Below are 18,243 nucleotides of genomic sequence, written 5' to 3' on the forward strand. Positions count from 1 at the left end.
AGGAGGGCCTTGTAGGTGGGGGAAGGTTTAGGATGTGCTGTGGATGTGGCCATCTTGAGTACACTGTATTTACCAAGAAGGAAATGGACTAAGAATGAGGCTCAATGGGGAGAACCAGGTAAGACTCAGAGGTGGTGTTCACCCCAGGCAGTGTTGGGAGTGGGTGAGGAGCGCAAGTGGCTTGGGATTCTATTTGTGAAATCTGCCGCTAGACGAACTCTAGAAACTGGCTCAGTGAACCTCCCCTTATTTAGATCCTTCACCCCTTGGCCACATCAGTGAAGACTGGGACAACTCTGCCCCAGTGTGTGCCCATTCTTGGAGAGCAAAGTTTTTTATGACTCTGGGGATGAGCTATAGAGGAAGGGAGAGAAGGAAGGCTCCAGAAAGCCTTTAGCATTGTCTTGACTGGCTGTTGCAGTTGCTGTCATTTCCATTAGGGTAGGAAGACATATGATGGTCTCTCAAAACAAAGGGTCAGGGTGAGTGGATCTGGGAAGGTCAAGCTACTTTTTGGGTATCCAAAAGGAGCTTGGGTCAACCAACACACAGTGAAGAACTCACTAGTAAGGCTGAATGTCTGTTAATCATCAAGCATTCATGTATTTATTTTTATAACCCTCCGCCAAACACCAAGAGCTGCTCCAGGCATGGAGATATAGTGGTCTCTTTCAAGCCCCTCACAGCCAGCCCTGCTAATGTGTTAAAGAGATCACACCTTGTGACAATGGATCACGGAGACAATTGAAATGGAGACAAACAGCCAAGGAAATCCCAAAGTATTACTTCATGTCAAAAACCATCCCCTCAGTCTGGGTGCTAGCTCAGTCAGTAAGGTGCTTGCCTTGGTCAGAACCCCTGCAGAACAGTCATGCTTGGTGGCACAGGGGCAGAGGCAGGATTCTGGAGCTTGATGGCCACCCAGTCTAGCCCGTCTGACAAGTTCCAGGTTCAGTGAGAGGCCTGTTTCAAAAAGAATGAGGTGAAGAATGATTCAAAAATAACCCCAATGTTGACCTCTGGCCTACTTATGTGGATGTGCACAAACATCCGCATGAACATGCATGTGTGCACACACATTTCTTTACTTCTAAAGCCTTGTGTATAACTTCCCTCCTAAAGGCCCTGAGAGAGTGAGAGATTTGCTGTGTTCTGACAGGCTCCCCTACACCTCACTGCTGTAGAGCAACCTAGACAGGTGTGTACAGAAGTAACTATAGGCTAACTCTGGGCAGAGGTGAACAAAGGAGGAACAAGGGGGTGGTTTGTCAGGACTGGGGTCTTCTTTAATCTTTCTCAAGTTCATGCTTTTATACAGTGGCCTCACACAATTGTTAAAGTTGAACTGAGAAAGCACGCGAGAGTTCTCAATACTGTTGAGGGTGTTGAAATGATCCCGAGCTGTGGACGCTCCTGCAGTCAGAGGAGGAGAGTCCAGACAGGACACGAAAGCCACAGTGGTAGGTTGCGATGAGTTGAATGGCACCCAGAGGAGCATGTGTGTCGGGTAAAGGGGCTTATGAAGGTGCCAAGGCTGTGGCTAAGACTAAGAGAAAAACTCAGTCTCTTTGTTTTTGTTTGAGGTCCTTTGGGAATTTGCTTGGTTGATATCTGTCTTAGTTGGGTTTCTATTATCAATCAAATAAAGATTAACATTCAATTTCTATCCCAGGCAGGAGGTGGGAAAGTGTGTGCTAAGGAGGCCATGGCTCTAGCTCTCTGAGGTATGACTACGTGAAGTAGGCTCTATGGGCTTGGGGTGTAGCTCAGTTGTCGAGTGCTTTCCTAGCATGTGTGAAGCCCTTGGCTATCGCGCAGCCTCACAAAAACCAGCTGTGGTGCTTCATGACTCTAATCTCAAACTGGGAAAAGGGAGGCAGGAGGATTAGAACTCGAAGGTCATCCTTAGCTACATACCGAGTTCAAGGTTAGCAGGGGTGATATAAGAATCAAGAGATAGATAGATAGATAGATAGATAGATAGATAGATAGATAGATAGATAGATAGATAGATAGATATCACCTTTTAAGAAGGCATAGTTTATAGTTTTCTGAAGATTTGTTGTTGTTGTTGTTGTTGTTCTTGTTTGTTTTAGCTTGGCCTGTGCCTCCTGAGGCCATCTAGGGCTTTGAGTCCTTGCTGATTCTGTCCCATGTACCACTGTCCACACTCAGGGTGTGTGTGCCCTTGAGCATTGTGTCAAAAGACGACTATACACTTCACCTTTCTGTGTGTCTTATTTTGGATTTGTATTGCTGTGTAGAGACACCATGACCATGACAACTCTTATAAAGAAAACATTTAATTAGAGTGACTCACTTACAGTTTCAGAGGTTCAGTCCATTGTTATTATGGTGGGAAGCATGATAGTGTTCAGGCAGACATGGCGCTGGAGCTGAGTCCTACATCCTGCAGGCAACAGGAAGTAGACTGACTGTCACACTGAGTGAAGCGTGAAGAAAAACCTCAAAGCCCTCCCCCACAGTGACACACTTCCTCCAACCAGACCACACCTACTCCCACAAGGCTTCTCCTCCAAATAGTGCCACTCCCTTTGGGGGCCATTTTCTTTCAAACCATCACACTCTATGTTTTTAGAATTCTTTTTTTTTCCCACTAGAAAAAAATCATGGTGAATTGGGTCACCTTTGTCAAAGGTCATGGATTTGATTAACTCGTCACAGCGTATTCTGGGAAACTGGAAATTAGGTAACAGAAAGAACCCCCGTGCCGAATAGGGCAATGTGCTCTTTCTAAACTACAAAGGCTTATGTCCCCATGGAGTAGGTTCTGGTGGGCTTAGCCAGTGCCCCTTACGGGTTGGGTTCCTCACTGTGGCTGACCCATCTCTGCTGTCCCCAGGCACTTCCCTCCATACCTCCTGGAGTTCTGAAGGGGTGCAGATATGGCGGGCAACGCGGCAGACAGCGCTAACCACCTGCCCTACTTTTTTGGCAACATCACCCGGGAAGAGGCCGAGGACTACCTGGTCCAGGGAGGCATGACGGATGGGCTCTACCTGCTGCGCCAAAGCCGCAATTACCTGGGTGGTTTCGCCTTGTCAGTGGCCCACAACAGGAAGGCACACCACTACACCATCGAGAGGGAACTTAATGGCACCTATGCCATCTCCGGCGGCAGGACCCATGCCAGCCCGGCAGACCTCTGCCACTACCACTCCCAGGAATCTGATGGCCTCATCTGCCTCCTGAAGAAGCCCTTCAACCGGCCCCCCGGGGTACAACCCAAGACCGGACCTTTTGAGGACCTGAAGGAGAACCTCATCCGGGAATATGTGAAGCAGACATGGAACCTTCAGGTGAGTCTGGCTGGTTGCCACTGCTCCCTGAGACCGAGGAGCCCTGTCCCAGAATCACCCAGAATCCTTTGCGCCCTTTACCCAGAAACTGGGGCAGTAAGGGTGTTTGAGTGGATTTTCCAGCTTCTGCTATGTTCCAGATGTGGCCACACCCCTCTCCGCCATTGTCCCCACTCCATCCATACATGTGGTCAGAGCCACATCTTCACATTCCCTCTGCACTCTGTCCTCCTCCTTCCTCCACGTGTGAAAGGCTGTGTTTTCATTTTATCCTTTTGTTTGTTTGTTCATTCATTTTTGTTTTCTTTTCAACTTGTCAGTAACCAAATTCTGACTAATCATTACCAAGAAGGTATTTTTTTTTTTCTCGCTGGGAAAGACAAGGAAATCTGTCCCCTCAGCTCTTAAGGTGACTCCTTTTATTTCTGCCTTGTTTCCAAGTGGTCCAGGCTGCTCACCTGTGATTCCTCCGATGACATTTCCTGCAGATGTGTGGTGGGGGCAAGATGGGAGTGAGAAAAAAGCTGAACCCTGACAGGCAGAAAGCCACAGATGCCTTCCTCACATGCATCTTCTTTAAAAATTTTTCTTTGGTTCCATTTATTTTGGTGTGTGTGTGTGTGTGTCTGTGTGTGTGTATGGGGGAGGAGGATACAGTTGCTACGACACACATGTGGAAGTCAGACAACTTGCAGGGGTCACTCTCTTCCACCAGGTGAGTCCCAGAAATGGAAGTCAGACAGTCTCAGCAACAAGCTTCTTCACCTGCTGAGCTACCGCACTACGCCCAATCTCACACACATCTCAAGGCTTCTTGCCTATTAGGAAATGACTATGTTTTCACACAGAAGGTAGTTGGAATGTATAGCTGTCTTTGGAGAATTCAGTCTCTGAATCCAGGGGTATATGACCTACATACGCAATTTTTTTCTGGCCTTTTAAGGACGCATCTCTTCATTTATATCCTTCATTTATACACTTGAAGACATGCGAGTAATATATATGAGGATCTTACTGGTTCCCTTATTTTAGGCAGTGCACGAGACAAGGACGAGCAAGGGATAGAGTAGACTTTGGTCCTGATTTGCTGCGCAGAACCTGGGACACAGGTCTATCTTCTCTGTATCCGGTCAGCTCACTATCCCTCCGTTCACTGCAGGGCCAGGCTCTGGAACAAGCCATCATCAGCCAGAAACCCCAGCTGGAGAAGCTGATCGCCACCACTGCCCATGAGAAGATGCCCTGGTTCCATGGCAACATCTCCAGAGATGAGTCGGAGCAGATAGTCCTCATAGGATCAAAGACTAACGGAAAATTCCTGTGAGTATCCTGCCGTCTCCCTGCCTCCTACCGCCAGGGCCGCTCACCTAGCGGTAACAGCTTCCCCATGAGTAGAACCCAGGTGGTCTCAGGAAGGTGCCACACATTCCCATCTACCAGTATGGGAGTTGTTGTCGTTTGTGACCCAGCATGTGTTTTTATCTAATCTGACCACAAAGCATGACATTGTGCTTAAAGAAAACGGTGTTCAACCACATGAGGGTTGAGTTTGGTATCCAACATGGTGGAACCAGAAGTGCTTTGGATTGGGGATGCTTTGGATGCAGGATATATTTGCACATTATGTAAAGAGATGTCTTGAGATCTTACCCAAGCCTGCACTAGAAAGTCATTGACCTTTAGAAACACTTCATGCTTATGAAATGTCTTGTGTGTGTAGGTTTTCCTGCTCATACACGTAAGTGTGTATGCAGGTGTGTATACACACATGTGGAGGTCAGAGGTGGGCATTGGTATCTTATCAGTTTCTTTCCACCTTATTTATCTCAATAGCTCATGATGATGATGATGATGATGATGAAGGTGTGTGTGTGCATGTCAGTGGGGGGAATACATGTGTCGTGGTGCATGTGTGGAGGTCAAAGGACAACTTCCACGGAACCGGTTCTTTCTTTACACCTTTACATGGGTTCCAGGTATTGAACCCAGGACATCAGGCTTGGGGGCAACCATCTTTACCCAATGGATTCATTTTCTGGCCCTCCCTTCCCAACTCGTATTTTGAGAAACAGTCCCTTGCTGAACCTGGAGCTTGCTGCTTTGTCGATGCTGGCTAGCCAGCAGCCCCCAGGACTCTTCCTGTCTGTTCCTCTCCAAGATTGAAATTACAGATTTTTACATGGGTTTTGGGATCAGCTGAGGACCTCATGCTTGTGTGATAAGCACCTTACCCACTGAGCCATCGTCCTAGGCCCCTAGCATCAAGGTAATTTTTCCCATGATCTTTTTAGTGCTGTCAGAGTAGGGTTGCTCAACCCAAATTCTGCTTCCAATGGCAGGCAGGGTGCACACCATGTGGTAATGGAACAAAGTCAGGCAGCACAGTCTGCTCACGTCGATCTCTCCCGGATCCTGGACTTCTGTTTGTGCTTGGAACTGCATGCTAATGCAGACATCCAGGAGCAAACCCTTGGGAGCAGCTCATACCAAATCTGGGTGTGGTTGTCTGAGCAGAAATGGCTCTGTGGGCTTCAGCCTGGCCAGCTCAGTAGCATGAAGACTTGGATCCTGGATTCCTGGCCTAGGCATCTGCAGTGGGTCTGTATGAGTCAAAATTCAGAAGGTCCTGGGGCCGCAGTCCAGCTGGGCAGGGTCTGTGGTCCAGAGAGGCAAGGAGCCGTCTTTGTGTGGGTATGCCTTTTCTTCTAAAGATGTGCCTGCCAAGGTGATGCTGAGGCAATGCCTGTGTTTGGTGTCATTCAAGGTCCCCACACAGAGGCTCCTGGGGTTCTAAAGAACCACCCCTATTCCTTCCTGAACCAATGATGTCACATCATGGTCAGGTACATCGATCAGCACCAGGCTGGCTTCCTAGAAACGCAGGTGTTTTCTCTGCATTTGCATCTAGCTAAAGAATTTTCCTTTTCTGATGTTAAAATTTTTTTCTTAGGGGCTGAAGAGATGGCTCAATGACTTAGATCACTGACTACTCTTTCAAAACACCTGGGTTCAATTCCCAACACCCAGGTGGGGGCTCACAACTGTCTGTAACTCCCGTCCCAGGGGATTCACCACCTTCTTCTGGCCTCTGCATGAACTAGACCTGCGTGTGGTGCACAGACATACATGCTGGCAAAACATTCATAGGCATAAAAGTAGTAAAATGAAAATTATTTTTAGATGATCTTAACCACTTCTTAAAGAAATAAATCCATAGGCGAGATCAGAAAACCCTGGTGACGGGAATGTGATGTTCTGTGGGACAGAAGCCCCATCGCAGTGAGGCTGGAGGAGGAAGACAGCTTCCCCTTGTGTAGATGCACAGCACAGCACTTTCCTGACATCTGGCTGCGTCGCATCCTTGAGCAATAGTTTCTGGCACAAATGCCCTAGGGTAGCAGGCAGCACTGTGCCATGTTGAGCACCCAGAAGACACGCTGACCCCCAGAAAGCTGTTGCCCTCTTGCTGCCTAGAGCTGTTGTCCTCAAGCTCCTTGGGGAAGTACCAGGGCCACAGATTGCCCCATGTTCTGCACTCCTATGTTTCCCCCAGGGACATATATAAGCCCACGCAGTAGGCAGAAGGTCCTCCAGCAGTCTGTCAGTCATTTGCACAGACACCCCACGCCTCTTTATGCCACATTCCACCCCAACACTGGGCTTGGAGTTTATGTAGGACATTCTTAAAGTTTGCGTGTGTCCTTATCAACTACCATCAGAGCTCAGAAGATGCGGAGGCCTCACAGACCAGGGCCCTACCTGGGTGGCTGTTTCCACAGTGTGCTCAAATCCCTTTGGGAGTGGGTCTTTCGTCTGTCCTAAATGTCCCCTGTAGACACAAACCCCTCTGACACTGCCCTCCCTACCTTTGTGTTGCCAAAGAGCCAGCTCCATTCTTTCCCAGACTCCTGCTCCGCCTGCAGGGCTTGCCCATGGATGGATATGTGGAACTTCAGCTAAGGCCTCACGTCAGGCAGGGCGATAATCATGTATGGAGAAGTATGATCCTACTTCAACTCCACCTTCAGGTCAGTTATGAGATCCGAGTCTAAGGGACTATCTTTTCCAGGATGAATTCTCTAAGTCTGGTCTTGGTAATTGAAACTCTCTCTGTCTGTCTCTCTGTCTCTCTCTCTGTTTCTCTGTCTCTGTCCCTTTCTCTCTCTCCCTCTTCCTCTCTCCATCCCTCCCTCTGGCTTTCCAAGGTCACAGGCTGGCTTTGAATTTTGAATTCACTGTGTATCCAGGCTGTCCTTGAGCATATGGTTCCCCTGCCTTGCCCCCTAAGAGCTCCTAGTGTGTACCATTATACCTAGTCTCTACAGGACTGGGGATTGAACCCAGGTCTTCATGAATGCCAATCAAATACCCTGCCCACTTACCTACATCCCTAGCTCTTTATCACTGCCTTGAGAAATAACTAAAGGTGCATGTGAGCTCACAACCCAGTGTGCGTGGTCAGCATGGGACTGAGTTTCCTCTCTGTGACTTCTGTGTGGTTTTTCCACCCTTAGCATCAGGCCATCCTTCTCATGAGGGAATCTAGGGGATCTTCAAACAGAGGAAATAGGAGGCAGCATTCTTGCGACTTGGTGACTGTCTCGTGGCTTCCTGGCTTCCTACAGAACCTCATGAGCTCAGCTGTTTCTGGCATGGGTCTTTCACTCTCTTCTTTTGCCTGGTGTGTGAACATAACATGTAGCCTGTAGGATGTCATCCACTGGGACTCCTGGGCCCCAGTGAACCCAGGTTGCCCCAACCTTGCTCCATCTTCCTTCCTCCACACAATATTCACATGTTGTGGGAAACAGAGTCAAAGGCTCCCAAGAACTCTTGCAAACCAGCCCTGACTCCCAATCCATAGCAGGCATCCGTCCTGTTTCCCCAGTGGCAGTGAGCCAAAGTTTAAGGAGATCTTGAACTTGATTGAATAACCCGAAACTAACCCACTTACAGTTCACTCATAAAATGTCCCTTACTTTTAATGAACATCCAGGGCATAGAGTTTTTAAAGTCAAAAGTGGATTACACCTACAGCTGGCTGTCCTCAGAAGGGGCATGTCACCCAGGAGCGCCTGCATTGCTTGGAACAGCCAAGGGTCTAAGGCAGCTGTTGGCTTCTTCCTTCTCTGTTTCCTTTTCAGGCAGATTTTCCTTTTTGTTCATGTTTTCTTAAAGAATGTGTCTTCTGTCACTTGCTAATCACTCTGCGTGCCTATCCCTCCTAGAAGAAGACAGGTAGAGTCTTCAGACACAAGGAACAGAGCTCCCTGCCCTGTCACGGCCTCTGGACTGCAGAAGTCTGTTCTGCAAGAGTCTACCCTCATACACACAACGTCTGAGCAAGGGGGAGGTGGGTCTGAGACATGAAACTCATGTAATCTGTCACCTGTAGCCTCAGGTTTTGTTTCCAGGCAGTTGTGGAAGCTCTGCACACTGTGGCAGAATGAAAATTCTCCATGGACGTGAGTCACCTCTGTCTTAGGACAATGTGCATTGCTACTAGCGTCAAGTCCCACCTTCTCTCAGGTGTAGGCATGGCATTTGAAAGCCTTCCCCTCCTCCTCTTTCCTTCCTCACTCTGTTAGCTTCCCACCCTAATCTCTCAGCTACCTGCAGAAGAATGCCTGGGAAGACCCAAACAATGGGAATAGACCACCAGAGCCCTCCGCACACTAACGAAAGCACATAGCCCCTGCCCCCACACACCCTTTGCTCCCAGCCATCTGGTCTGAGCTGGAGCTCTAGGATGGCCACGCTGCCCTAGGAGCTGAGTCCACCCTGGTGTGTACACATGGGGTGCCACTGTGACAGGCCAGACTCTTCACCACATCCTTCATCCCCACGGTCCTCCCCATCAAGGAATCCACGAGCACATAAAAGCTCCAGGCCTTCAGCCAGAATCTGCGGGAGCTATTGACAGAACTTCACAACATAGGAAGTCCCCAGGGCAGCTGTGGAGGCAGCAGGCTACCATTGTAATCCCAAGAGCCATAAATGTCATGTTTGTGGAGTCATCCATTCAGGAAGTCACTAAACTGCTGTTTGAGCCATAGTTCCTATTTTCTGACTTGGGACATACATTGTGCAAACCAAAAAAAAAAAAAAAAGAAAAAAAAAGGAGCAAAGAGGCAGTTATTCATTCAACAAGAGAGTCATGTGTCTGACTGGATTACTGGATGAGTGGCAGGCAGCACGGTGGGAGCTGGGGTTCTGTGACCACAGACACACCTCCCCACCTCACCATGTCATTCATGTCCACGTGCTGCAGAGTCTGGGACACGAAACATGCCACTCCCTGCCATGGTCTCTCACCAATATGCGTCTATGTATATACATATTTATGAGCGTGTATGTATACATACATACATATGTGTTGGGGTCAGCAATCAGCATTCAATGTCTCTCCATTGCTTTCCACCTTATGTTTGAGTGAATCTGGTGCTCACTGATTCTTGTCAGCTTGCCAGCAAGTCCATGGCATCCCCCTGTTTCTGTCTCCCCTGTACTTGCTGGGATTGCAAGTACACACCATTACACCTAGGGATTGAACTCACGTCTTCACGCTTGTATACTTCACACTTTATGGGAGCCATCTCCCTAGCTTATTGTCTTCTAGGATTTAATGACACTTTCTGCCCGCATGCTCTGGTTGCTGTCTATACATCTACTCCTCCTCATTGTCGCTCACTCTGGGTGCCTTGGGAGCAAGGACTGGGCTCTTGTCTTCAACAGCTACAAACTTAGCGTGTACAACAATACCTCAGTGGGAGGAACTCTGAGGCAAGGGACTTTCAAAGGGCTCTGAGAGAGGAAGAGGTGGTTAGCTGAGGAGGGGAGCATCCCGGCAGAAGGAGTATCTGTGCAAGCCCTAGGGACCTACATGTTGAATGTGACCAGCCGTGGGAAAGGAGGTGACCAGACCAGAGAAGAAGTTTCTGTGAAGTGACTGACCATGTGACATTTTCAGAGAGCAAAAGGGCTGCTATCTGAAGGGCAGGAGGATGGAGGGGAGGAAGGACAGAGGGGAGGAGAGATAGTGGGAGGAGGAGAGGCTGGGAAAGGAGAGGCTGGGGAGGCAGAGGAGCAGGGAGGAAGGAAGTTACACAGCCTGGCTGGTCATCCTGTGGGGCAATGGTAGAACTTAGCAACTACTTCTATTGCTATCTGGGGTTGAGATCCTGCTGAGTGGAGTGGACAGCAGGGTGGTGAATTAGAAGTCCAAGGAAGTGGCAGGAGTGGGGTGACTTGGGAAGGCCTGGACTCCAGTCAGAGAGGTGGGAAGCTCGGCAGGCAGATGCCAGAGAGAGTGCCCTCTGAGGACAGGCAATTGCAGTCACAGTCATCACAGCAAATAGATGGACACAGCATTCTGGTGATGTCCAGGCTTCGCTCACTGGGGGAGAGGACTTGGAGAAGACCGAGGGAGGTCCCAGGAGAGCAGAACACCATGGGTAGAAGAGATGCCCCCAGGTGATGGCAGATTGGTTGGGTGGAAGAACAGGTGGTCCCACCATTGTCTTGTGATCGCTTGCTGGGAGGGGACACTTTGAGGGCCCCCTGAGAAGGGGAGTTGGAGACCAGGTCTGAGATGGACCCATCACAGATGTCTTCAGGGGGTGAGAAGGATGCCACCCATGATATCTGAGTGGTGGAGGGGAGACTGAGGTGGGGAGTTTGAGAAAGTTCATCAGAGAAAGGGACCCGTGTGGTCACTGGAGAAAGAAGATGGGAGCTACATCCTGTGGGCTTAGCTGGCCTGGGAGCTCCAGATCATCCCTGTCACTTGCAGTTGGGATGGCCCTTGGCACTTGTCTTCGGTCTTTATCAGTGTGTGTGATTGGAAAGGACTCCCTTGCCATGATAGCTCATTAGTGCCTCAGTTAAAATAAGCCCCAAGAAGGCCTTGTTCCCTGTATTCGGAGCAGAATACACCCATAATTCAAAGGAGATGAAGCCCGGAAGTACCTCTCAGACATGCGAGTGTCTAAATATGTCTCTCTGTATATGAATGCGTGTGCACACACATGCAAATATGTGTGCGCACAGGTGTGTGTCACTGAGGGTTTGGCAGGTGTGTGTCACTGAGGGTTTGGCAGGTGTGTGTCACTGAGGGTTTGGCAGGTATGCATGGAGGGTCCCCAGCCCCTGAGCTGTTAATTCCTTGGGTTTGTCTTACAACTTAGCAGTCCATACTTCCAAGTCCCCAAAGGCACTGTTGAAGGCTGTGGTGGTTATGGTGCTCTGACAGCCTTGCCTGAGCCTGAAGAGATGCCTGATGCCTAGGCAGGCTACATGAAGAGCGGCCATCACTTGAGATTCCTATAGGTCTGTTACCATAGTCGGGGGAAAGATTCCTACAGCACATCCGCGTGCTCTGGTATTTGACTGGGAAAGAGAGTGAACCTTCAGTCTGCATGATGCTTCTACTTGAGACTGAACACCTGCTAGAGGGGCTAAGGACCAGTAATAGAACATTTTCCCAGTGTTTATAGGGTCCTGAGGTCAATCCCTATCCCAGCCAACCAGCTACTAAAAAGAAAAGTGAACCACCACGTTTGAAAGGCAAAACTTAACTATGTATTAAAGAGGGAATTAGGTGCTGGAGAGATGGCTCAGTGGTCATGGGCTCTTGCTGCTCGTCCAGAGGGCTAGTATTGTTCCTAGTACCCACAGCAGGCAGCTCACAACCTCCTGTAACTTCAGCTCTTGGGAATCTGGTGCCCTCTTCTGGCTTCTGAGGCCACTTTTACACATGTGGCATTCACCACACAGACACATAAATGACAATATTAAAAATAAAACCTTTTGAAAAAACTTTGTAAGTTGGAGAAAAATGAAAAGAGTCAATGTTACATCTGTTCTGACTGAGGGAAACTTGAGAGACCAGTAAGCAACGTAGGCATCTAGGCACCGAACCAGACTCTCCTGCCACCATGAGCTCCGTGGTGCAGACGGCCCTCTTGAGGCTTAATTAATCTCTGAGCCTTGTTTTACCTAGCAATCAGGTAACGGGAATATGGCAGTCTCTTTTACCCGTGGTTTAACTTTCCAGGTTCCAGTTGCCTGTCGTAAGCTAAGTCTGCAATTGGTAGGTGGAAATTTCCAGAAACAGCTCAGAAGTTTTAGATGCTGTCACACTGAGTAGCTTTATGGCCTCTTGTGTTACCCTGGCCCATCCCATGTGGAAATCCTCTATCCTGGGATGAGAATTATCTTTTCTCCTGTGTGTCCACCTTGTATATACCACCCACCCACCAGCAACACCACCCACCATCCTGGTTATGGGTTCCTGCCATGCCGTGGCAACTGTGTCACAGCCATTGTTTTCCTTAGTAATGGCCCAAGAGGAAGAGTCATGATGCCCAAGAGAAGCTGTGCTTGATGTGGTACTTAGTTTGCTACACGGTAGTGTCAGTCATCTGCAGGGAGGCGTGGTGAGTGCTCCCTGTAGATGGGGGAGGCTTGGTGAGTATTCCCTGTAGATGGAGGTGTGGTGAGTGTTCCCTGTAGATGGAGGTGTGGTGTGTGCTCCCTGTAGATGGAGGCAGTGTAGTGAGTGCTCCCTGTAGATGGTGGAGGTGTGGTGAGTGCTCCCTGTAGATGGAGGAGGAGTGATGAGTGCTCCCTGTAGATGGAGGAGGCATGATGAGTGCTCCCTGTAGATGGAGGAGGCATGGTGAGTGCTCCCTGTAGATGGAGGAGGCGTGGTGAGTGCTCCCTGTAGATGGAGGAGGTGTGGTGAGTGTTCCCCATAGATGACGCTGTCTGCTGTCTTGTTCCACCCTGAGCTGTGAAATGAACTGGGTCGTGTTCAGAGCTGAGCTGGTGGCTGTGTTGCTCCTGTGTTTCCTACACCCACTGATCTCTCCATCAGCAATGCCTGCCTTTCCTTTGCCACCCCTCTCTGCTCACAGACTAGTTCTCTCATCAGAGGAAGTGTGTCGGGCCTCCTCACGGTATCCTCTCCAGCCTGCTTTATGTCCAATGCCTCCCCTTCTGTGCCACATTGGTTCCCAGAATAGTTTATTATAGACCATACTTTGTGGTTTTAATATCAAGCAGGCCTGGGTATATAATGTCCTCTTCTTCTTGTTGTTGCTCTTATTCAAAGCCTCTTTTATTATAACTCATGCTTATTTCCTTTGGGGGTGATCTTTTTGAGCTCATGACTGGTTGATACTCATCTGTGGGGAGGCTGAGTGTCCTGCATTAGAAATGCTTTTATCTGGGCTTCGAGATGTTGTTGCTGGCCTGTCAATCAGCGCCAGCCCATTGCAGGGCTGTGCTGGCAGTAGTGTCTGTTCTTACCCAATTCGTGTGTATGTGTGCATGTACTTGCGTGTGGGTGCACGTGTGAGTGTATGCATACAGAGGCCAGAGGTCAACCTTATGTGTCATTTCTCAGGAGCCATCCACTAGGACCTCGAGGTCATCAATTAGACTAGATTGTCTGGCTAACAAGCCTCAAGAATCTGCCTCTCTCCACCTCCCCAGTGTTGGGATTAAAAAAATGTACCCCCATAAATTATTTATTTATTTATTATCAGTTATTTATGTGAGTTCTGGGGATTGAACTCATGTCCTCATGCTTGCTCAGCATGTATTTTACTGGCTGAACTGTCTTCCCCAGCCCCAAGGCCATGCTTTTGCTTTTATTTTGCTGAACAATTTTGCCTCCTCAAGTTTCAGCTTATTTTGTGTTCTATACATGCATTACAAAATTATATTGTAGGCATCAAAGAAACCCTTCTCTTTGTTCATTAATAAATGAAACCATGACTGTTGCGAGCCTCCTATGCCACAGTGAAAGCCAAGTTCAATCAGTCTTCCCACTCTGCCATGCCGGATCAAAGCCAGGTCATTCATTTGATCTGTTTGGTTTTGCCAGTAGGGTCAGCAAAAAAAAATGTCATAGCCTGTCTGAAGGAAAAGTTCAAAGACAGCTGTGGACTGATGTCAGTATCAGCTCACTGCTGCTGTTCAGAGGTCCTGGGAAGCTGGAGGTGAAGCCACAGAAAGAAACTCTACCTTCAGGAACTGGAGCAGAGAGACTAGGAGACAGATGCATTCGGTGTGTGGATGGGTGTATGCCTACACAGTGGGTGTGTGTAAAGGCCAGAGATCAACCTTGGGAGTTATTCCTCGGGAGCAGTCTACCTAGTTGCTGAGACAAGGTCTCTCACTCAGACCGGGGCTTGCTGGTGTCACTGGTCTAGTCCAGTGACCCTGCAAGTCCCAGAGATCCACCTGTGCCTGCCTCCCCAGTGCAGGGATTACAAGCACAAGTTATTACACTTGGCTGCTGTTTGTTCTAATAGGGATTCTGAGGATTGAACTCAGGACATCAGGGTCCAAGCCAAGTGCTTTCCCTAGAGCGCTACCTCCACAATACAGGGAGAGACATTTGTGAAGAAATGTTGTGAAAGACACACAGAATAAATGCCTGGCATGCCCCAGATATGTTTGTTTTAGGAACTGGTCTTGCTCTCAGGTCTGCACAGAGGACACCCAGGGGGCCGCTTTGTTGCTAGTGTAAGGTGTTGGCAGACACGATGTTTCTGTTCAGAGTGCCCCTTACTCCTGGATCCCTCTCTCCCTCTTTGCCTCTTTCCTTAGCCCATCTGGAAAAGCCACTTCATTCTTAGCTCTGAGTAAGGATCCTTTTCTCTTACCTGGTAGTCCCTCCCCTCCCCTCCCCTCCTGTCTCTTCTCCTTCCCCTCCCCTCTCCTCTCCTCTCTCCTCCTGCCCATCCAGATATCCTTCCTCCCTCTGACTCTGATGTCCCCTCACAGATTCCCCTGAATGAAGAGATTGCCTGGACAGAGACTGAATGGTCCATGGGCTGGGGTGTACCTGCTGCTCTATTCTGTTTGCAGCAGATGCAAACCATATCCTTAGAGTCTTAGGGAGACAGCCTATAGGGTCTTATCACCTCCCAAGTCTTCTGCTCATTGCTTGGCCTCACACCCCCCACATTCTCCTGTCCTGGAGGGCACACGAGGATGGAAAAAGGGGTCAAGTCCTTCTGGCAAAAGTAACACCCTCCTCTCTCACCTCTGAGAAAGGCAGGAACAAGGTCTGTGTGTTTGACCAAGCCTCTGGAGGAGCATGCCAAGGAAGAACAAGGACTCACGTAAGGACAGTTAGCACAAAATCCCAGCATAACCCTCAGGGAATCGCCCTGAGACTTCATAAGGGCTAACTAAAGATCGGTTCATTTACTTATTGAAAGGAAAATGTTGGGTGTGAATCATCAAATAGTCAGTGAGGTGATTGTCTTACAAGCTTGAGGATCTGTGTTCAGTCCCTAGAATTCACATATCCTAGCCCTGAGGACAGGATAGGAGGCTCTCGGGATCTTCCTGGCCATGTTCAGTTAGAGACCCTGTCTCAAAAGGTAAGGGGAAGAGTCATAAAGGAAGACCTCAATGTCACCCTCAGACTTCAGTGTGACACCTTGCACACTCCTGCATAACACGCACACACACACACACACACACACACACACACACACAGAGTGTTAAACATTGGTCAAGGGTGTCTAGAAACAGTTTAGAGCCAGTAGAACCCAAAGATTAACTTTGGGGCTCTCTCCATAGACCAGAGGCCCAGGTGTTGCCTATAATGAAACCTGCCAGGGATTTTAGAAACAGGAGACCGTCAAGACAGAAACTAGGCAGCAGCTTCCTAGCTAGTTCTCCTGTTCTGAGTTTAAAATAATCCCAGCCAGGCTCTGCCTGCAGCCTGCAGATAGATACCTCAAGTTGCCGGACCGTTGGTGAGGTCAGCCCTTCTGGTCTTTGTCACTTATAGATGCTAAGTCTGTGGGTTTCCCGTCTCTGCCTTCACTTCCTCCCAGCGGCCACGGGCACTGCTCAGGCCGTGTGTCCAGGCAGTAACCACAACTGTCAGCTACCTGCCTCCTGAGGGCTTGGTCTCCAGTACGGAGGGTCACTTATACATAGCCCCTTTGGGGGAGGCTACAAGAAGAGGGGCCTTAGCAGAAAGACTTGTCCAAGAGCAAGAGGCCGCCGGCTCCATTTCCTCCTGTGTCTTCCATGCTGCTTTTCCAGCGACACACTAAGTTCAGCAGAACCAGGCGGGGGCAGTCTAGTGACTAAAAACATCAAGCAAACACCAGCTAAGCCAAAAAGTAAAATAGAACCCAAGTTGCAGAAGCCCCTCCCCCATCCCAACCCCACTCCATTCCCAGGGGATATATGTTCCTAGACCTGTGCTCACAAAATGGTCACATTTCTTTCTTTCTTCCTTTCTTTCTTTCTTTCTTTCTTTCTTTCTTTCTTTCTTTCTTTTTTTCTTTCTTTCCTTCTTTCTTTCTCTCTCTCTTTCCTTTTTCCTTTTCTTTCTTTTCCTTTCCCTTCCCTTCCCTTTCCCCTTCCTTCCTTCCTTCCTTCCTTCCTTCCTTCCTTCCTTCCTTCCCTCCCTCCCTCCTTCCTTCCCTCCTTCCTTTCTTTTTCAGTTTTATCACCAAGATATACATATCAGCACCTCTAAACACAATCTTTTGTTTTTGCCCTTCTGAGACTTTGTGTATGTGGAATCAAGGAGTAGCTTCCTCATGTGTGATTCAGAGGGCAGTATGTACATGTATGTGTGCGTGCAGATGCACACGTGCTTGGGGGTGGGGGGCAGGTGTTTGCAGAGGCCAGAGCTGGTGCTGGCTGTTTTCCCAACTGTCACTCTTCTGGTCTTTTGAGACAGAACCCCTCAGTGAGCCTGGAGCTCACCAATTCAAACAGGCTGGGTAGCCTGTGAGCTCCCAGGACCTGCTCAGCACTGAGATACAGACACCCACCACCACACCTGGAGTTGTGAGTCTTGGGGATCCGAACTCAGGGCTTCTTGATTGTGTGGCAGGTGTTTTGCCATTGGAGCCTCTCCCCCGTCCCCGCCTCGGTGGGTTTCCTGTTTGTGACACTTATTAGTGCCCTGTGGAGCACCCTTGTTCACTTGGTTTTTATAGCCCTTTCTATTGTATGCATAGATTTGCTGAAGGACTTGACAGTGTATATGGTAACTTGTGAACATTGGGAATGTGGGCAGCTTCTGAGAAGCAGGGAGAGAACCCTTCGGTCCTTCTGACACCGTCTTGGGTTAGACACACGTGTGATTTGGCAGAGGATCCCTTTCGTTATGATTTGTCAGAACCTTTTTTTTTTTTCTAAATCATGTACTTCCTGTTTATCTCATCACAGGGGTCCTGCACATTTCAATGGGCAAAAAAAGGGAGGGCAGTTAGGAAAGATAATGGATCCACTACACCTTTTTCTTACTTTCTTGAGTACATTTAAAAAAAAAAAAAAGAAGTGGGGGCTGTTGCTTCGGTGAGCTTGTAATGATGTTCCTTAGGTTATTTTAGCTTTTTCCTCCAAACAGGCACAAAGGAGGCTTTAAGCTCAAATTCTCTGTAGATATTTTCCTGTGCCTTAAAACAGCTTCCTTTTCCCCGGGACTCCTAGCCAGTGTTTGCCCAACCTCTATGAAATCTATTAAAAAGTCTCATTATCCAAAGTACCCTGAGCAGCCACAGCAAGGGGGCTGTTCATGAAGAAGGGTTCGTTGTTATCACAAGGCTACCCACGGTAGAATCGCCAGCTCCAGGTAGAGAGTGTGAAGTGGAAAAGTGTTCAAGTGATAACAAAATTTCACGGAGCACGAGGTTCAAGTTTCCGAGACTGGACAGACTCCTTAGGAGGATGGCGAAACAAGCGTCTTGGGAAGGAGGAAGGGCAGGGAACAGGACTCCGTTTGCTGTATCGATTTTCACTCTGCTGACCACACGTTTCTCACCCCTGGAGGTGGAACTGTTGATCCTGTGGCATGAGTAGTGGCCGGAGCCCCTCCCAGGTGCTTTTCCAAAGTGGCGGCACTGATGTGTGCTCCCATTGGCAGCAAAGG

The 18,243-nt window shown here is 48.9% G+C and overlaps 1 protein-coding gene across 4 annotated transcripts in view; it reads left to right on the plus strand.

Annotated features, from left to right (window-relative positions):
• Syk (spleen associated tyrosine kinase) overlaps positions 1–18,243 on the plus strand; it is a 68,888-nt gene that overhangs the window by 21,131 nt on the left and 29,514 nt on the right. For 3 of the 4 annotated variants that reach the window (XM_087896596.1, XM_087896598.1, XM_087896595.1), the window contains exons 2-3: positions 2,864–3,320; positions 4,480–4,640. In XM_087896596.1, coding sequence (XP_087752722.1) covers positions 2,907–3,320; positions 4,480–4,640 — 575 coding nt within the window. In that variant the 5' untranslated portion in view covers positions 2,864–2,906. Of the gene's footprint in view, positions 1–1,705; positions 1,725–2,863; positions 3,321–4,479; positions 4,641–18,243 lie in introns of those variants that run through there. The other variant, XM_087896597.1, reaches the window with a different exon arrangement.

Source organism: Myodes glareolus, chromosome 14 (genome assembly GCF_982192425.1).
Source record: "Myodes glareolus chromosome 14, mMyoGla1.1, whole genome shotgun sequence".
NCBI classification, from domain to species: domain Eukaryota; kingdom Metazoa; phylum Chordata; class Mammalia; order Rodentia; family Cricetidae; genus Myodes; species Myodes glareolus.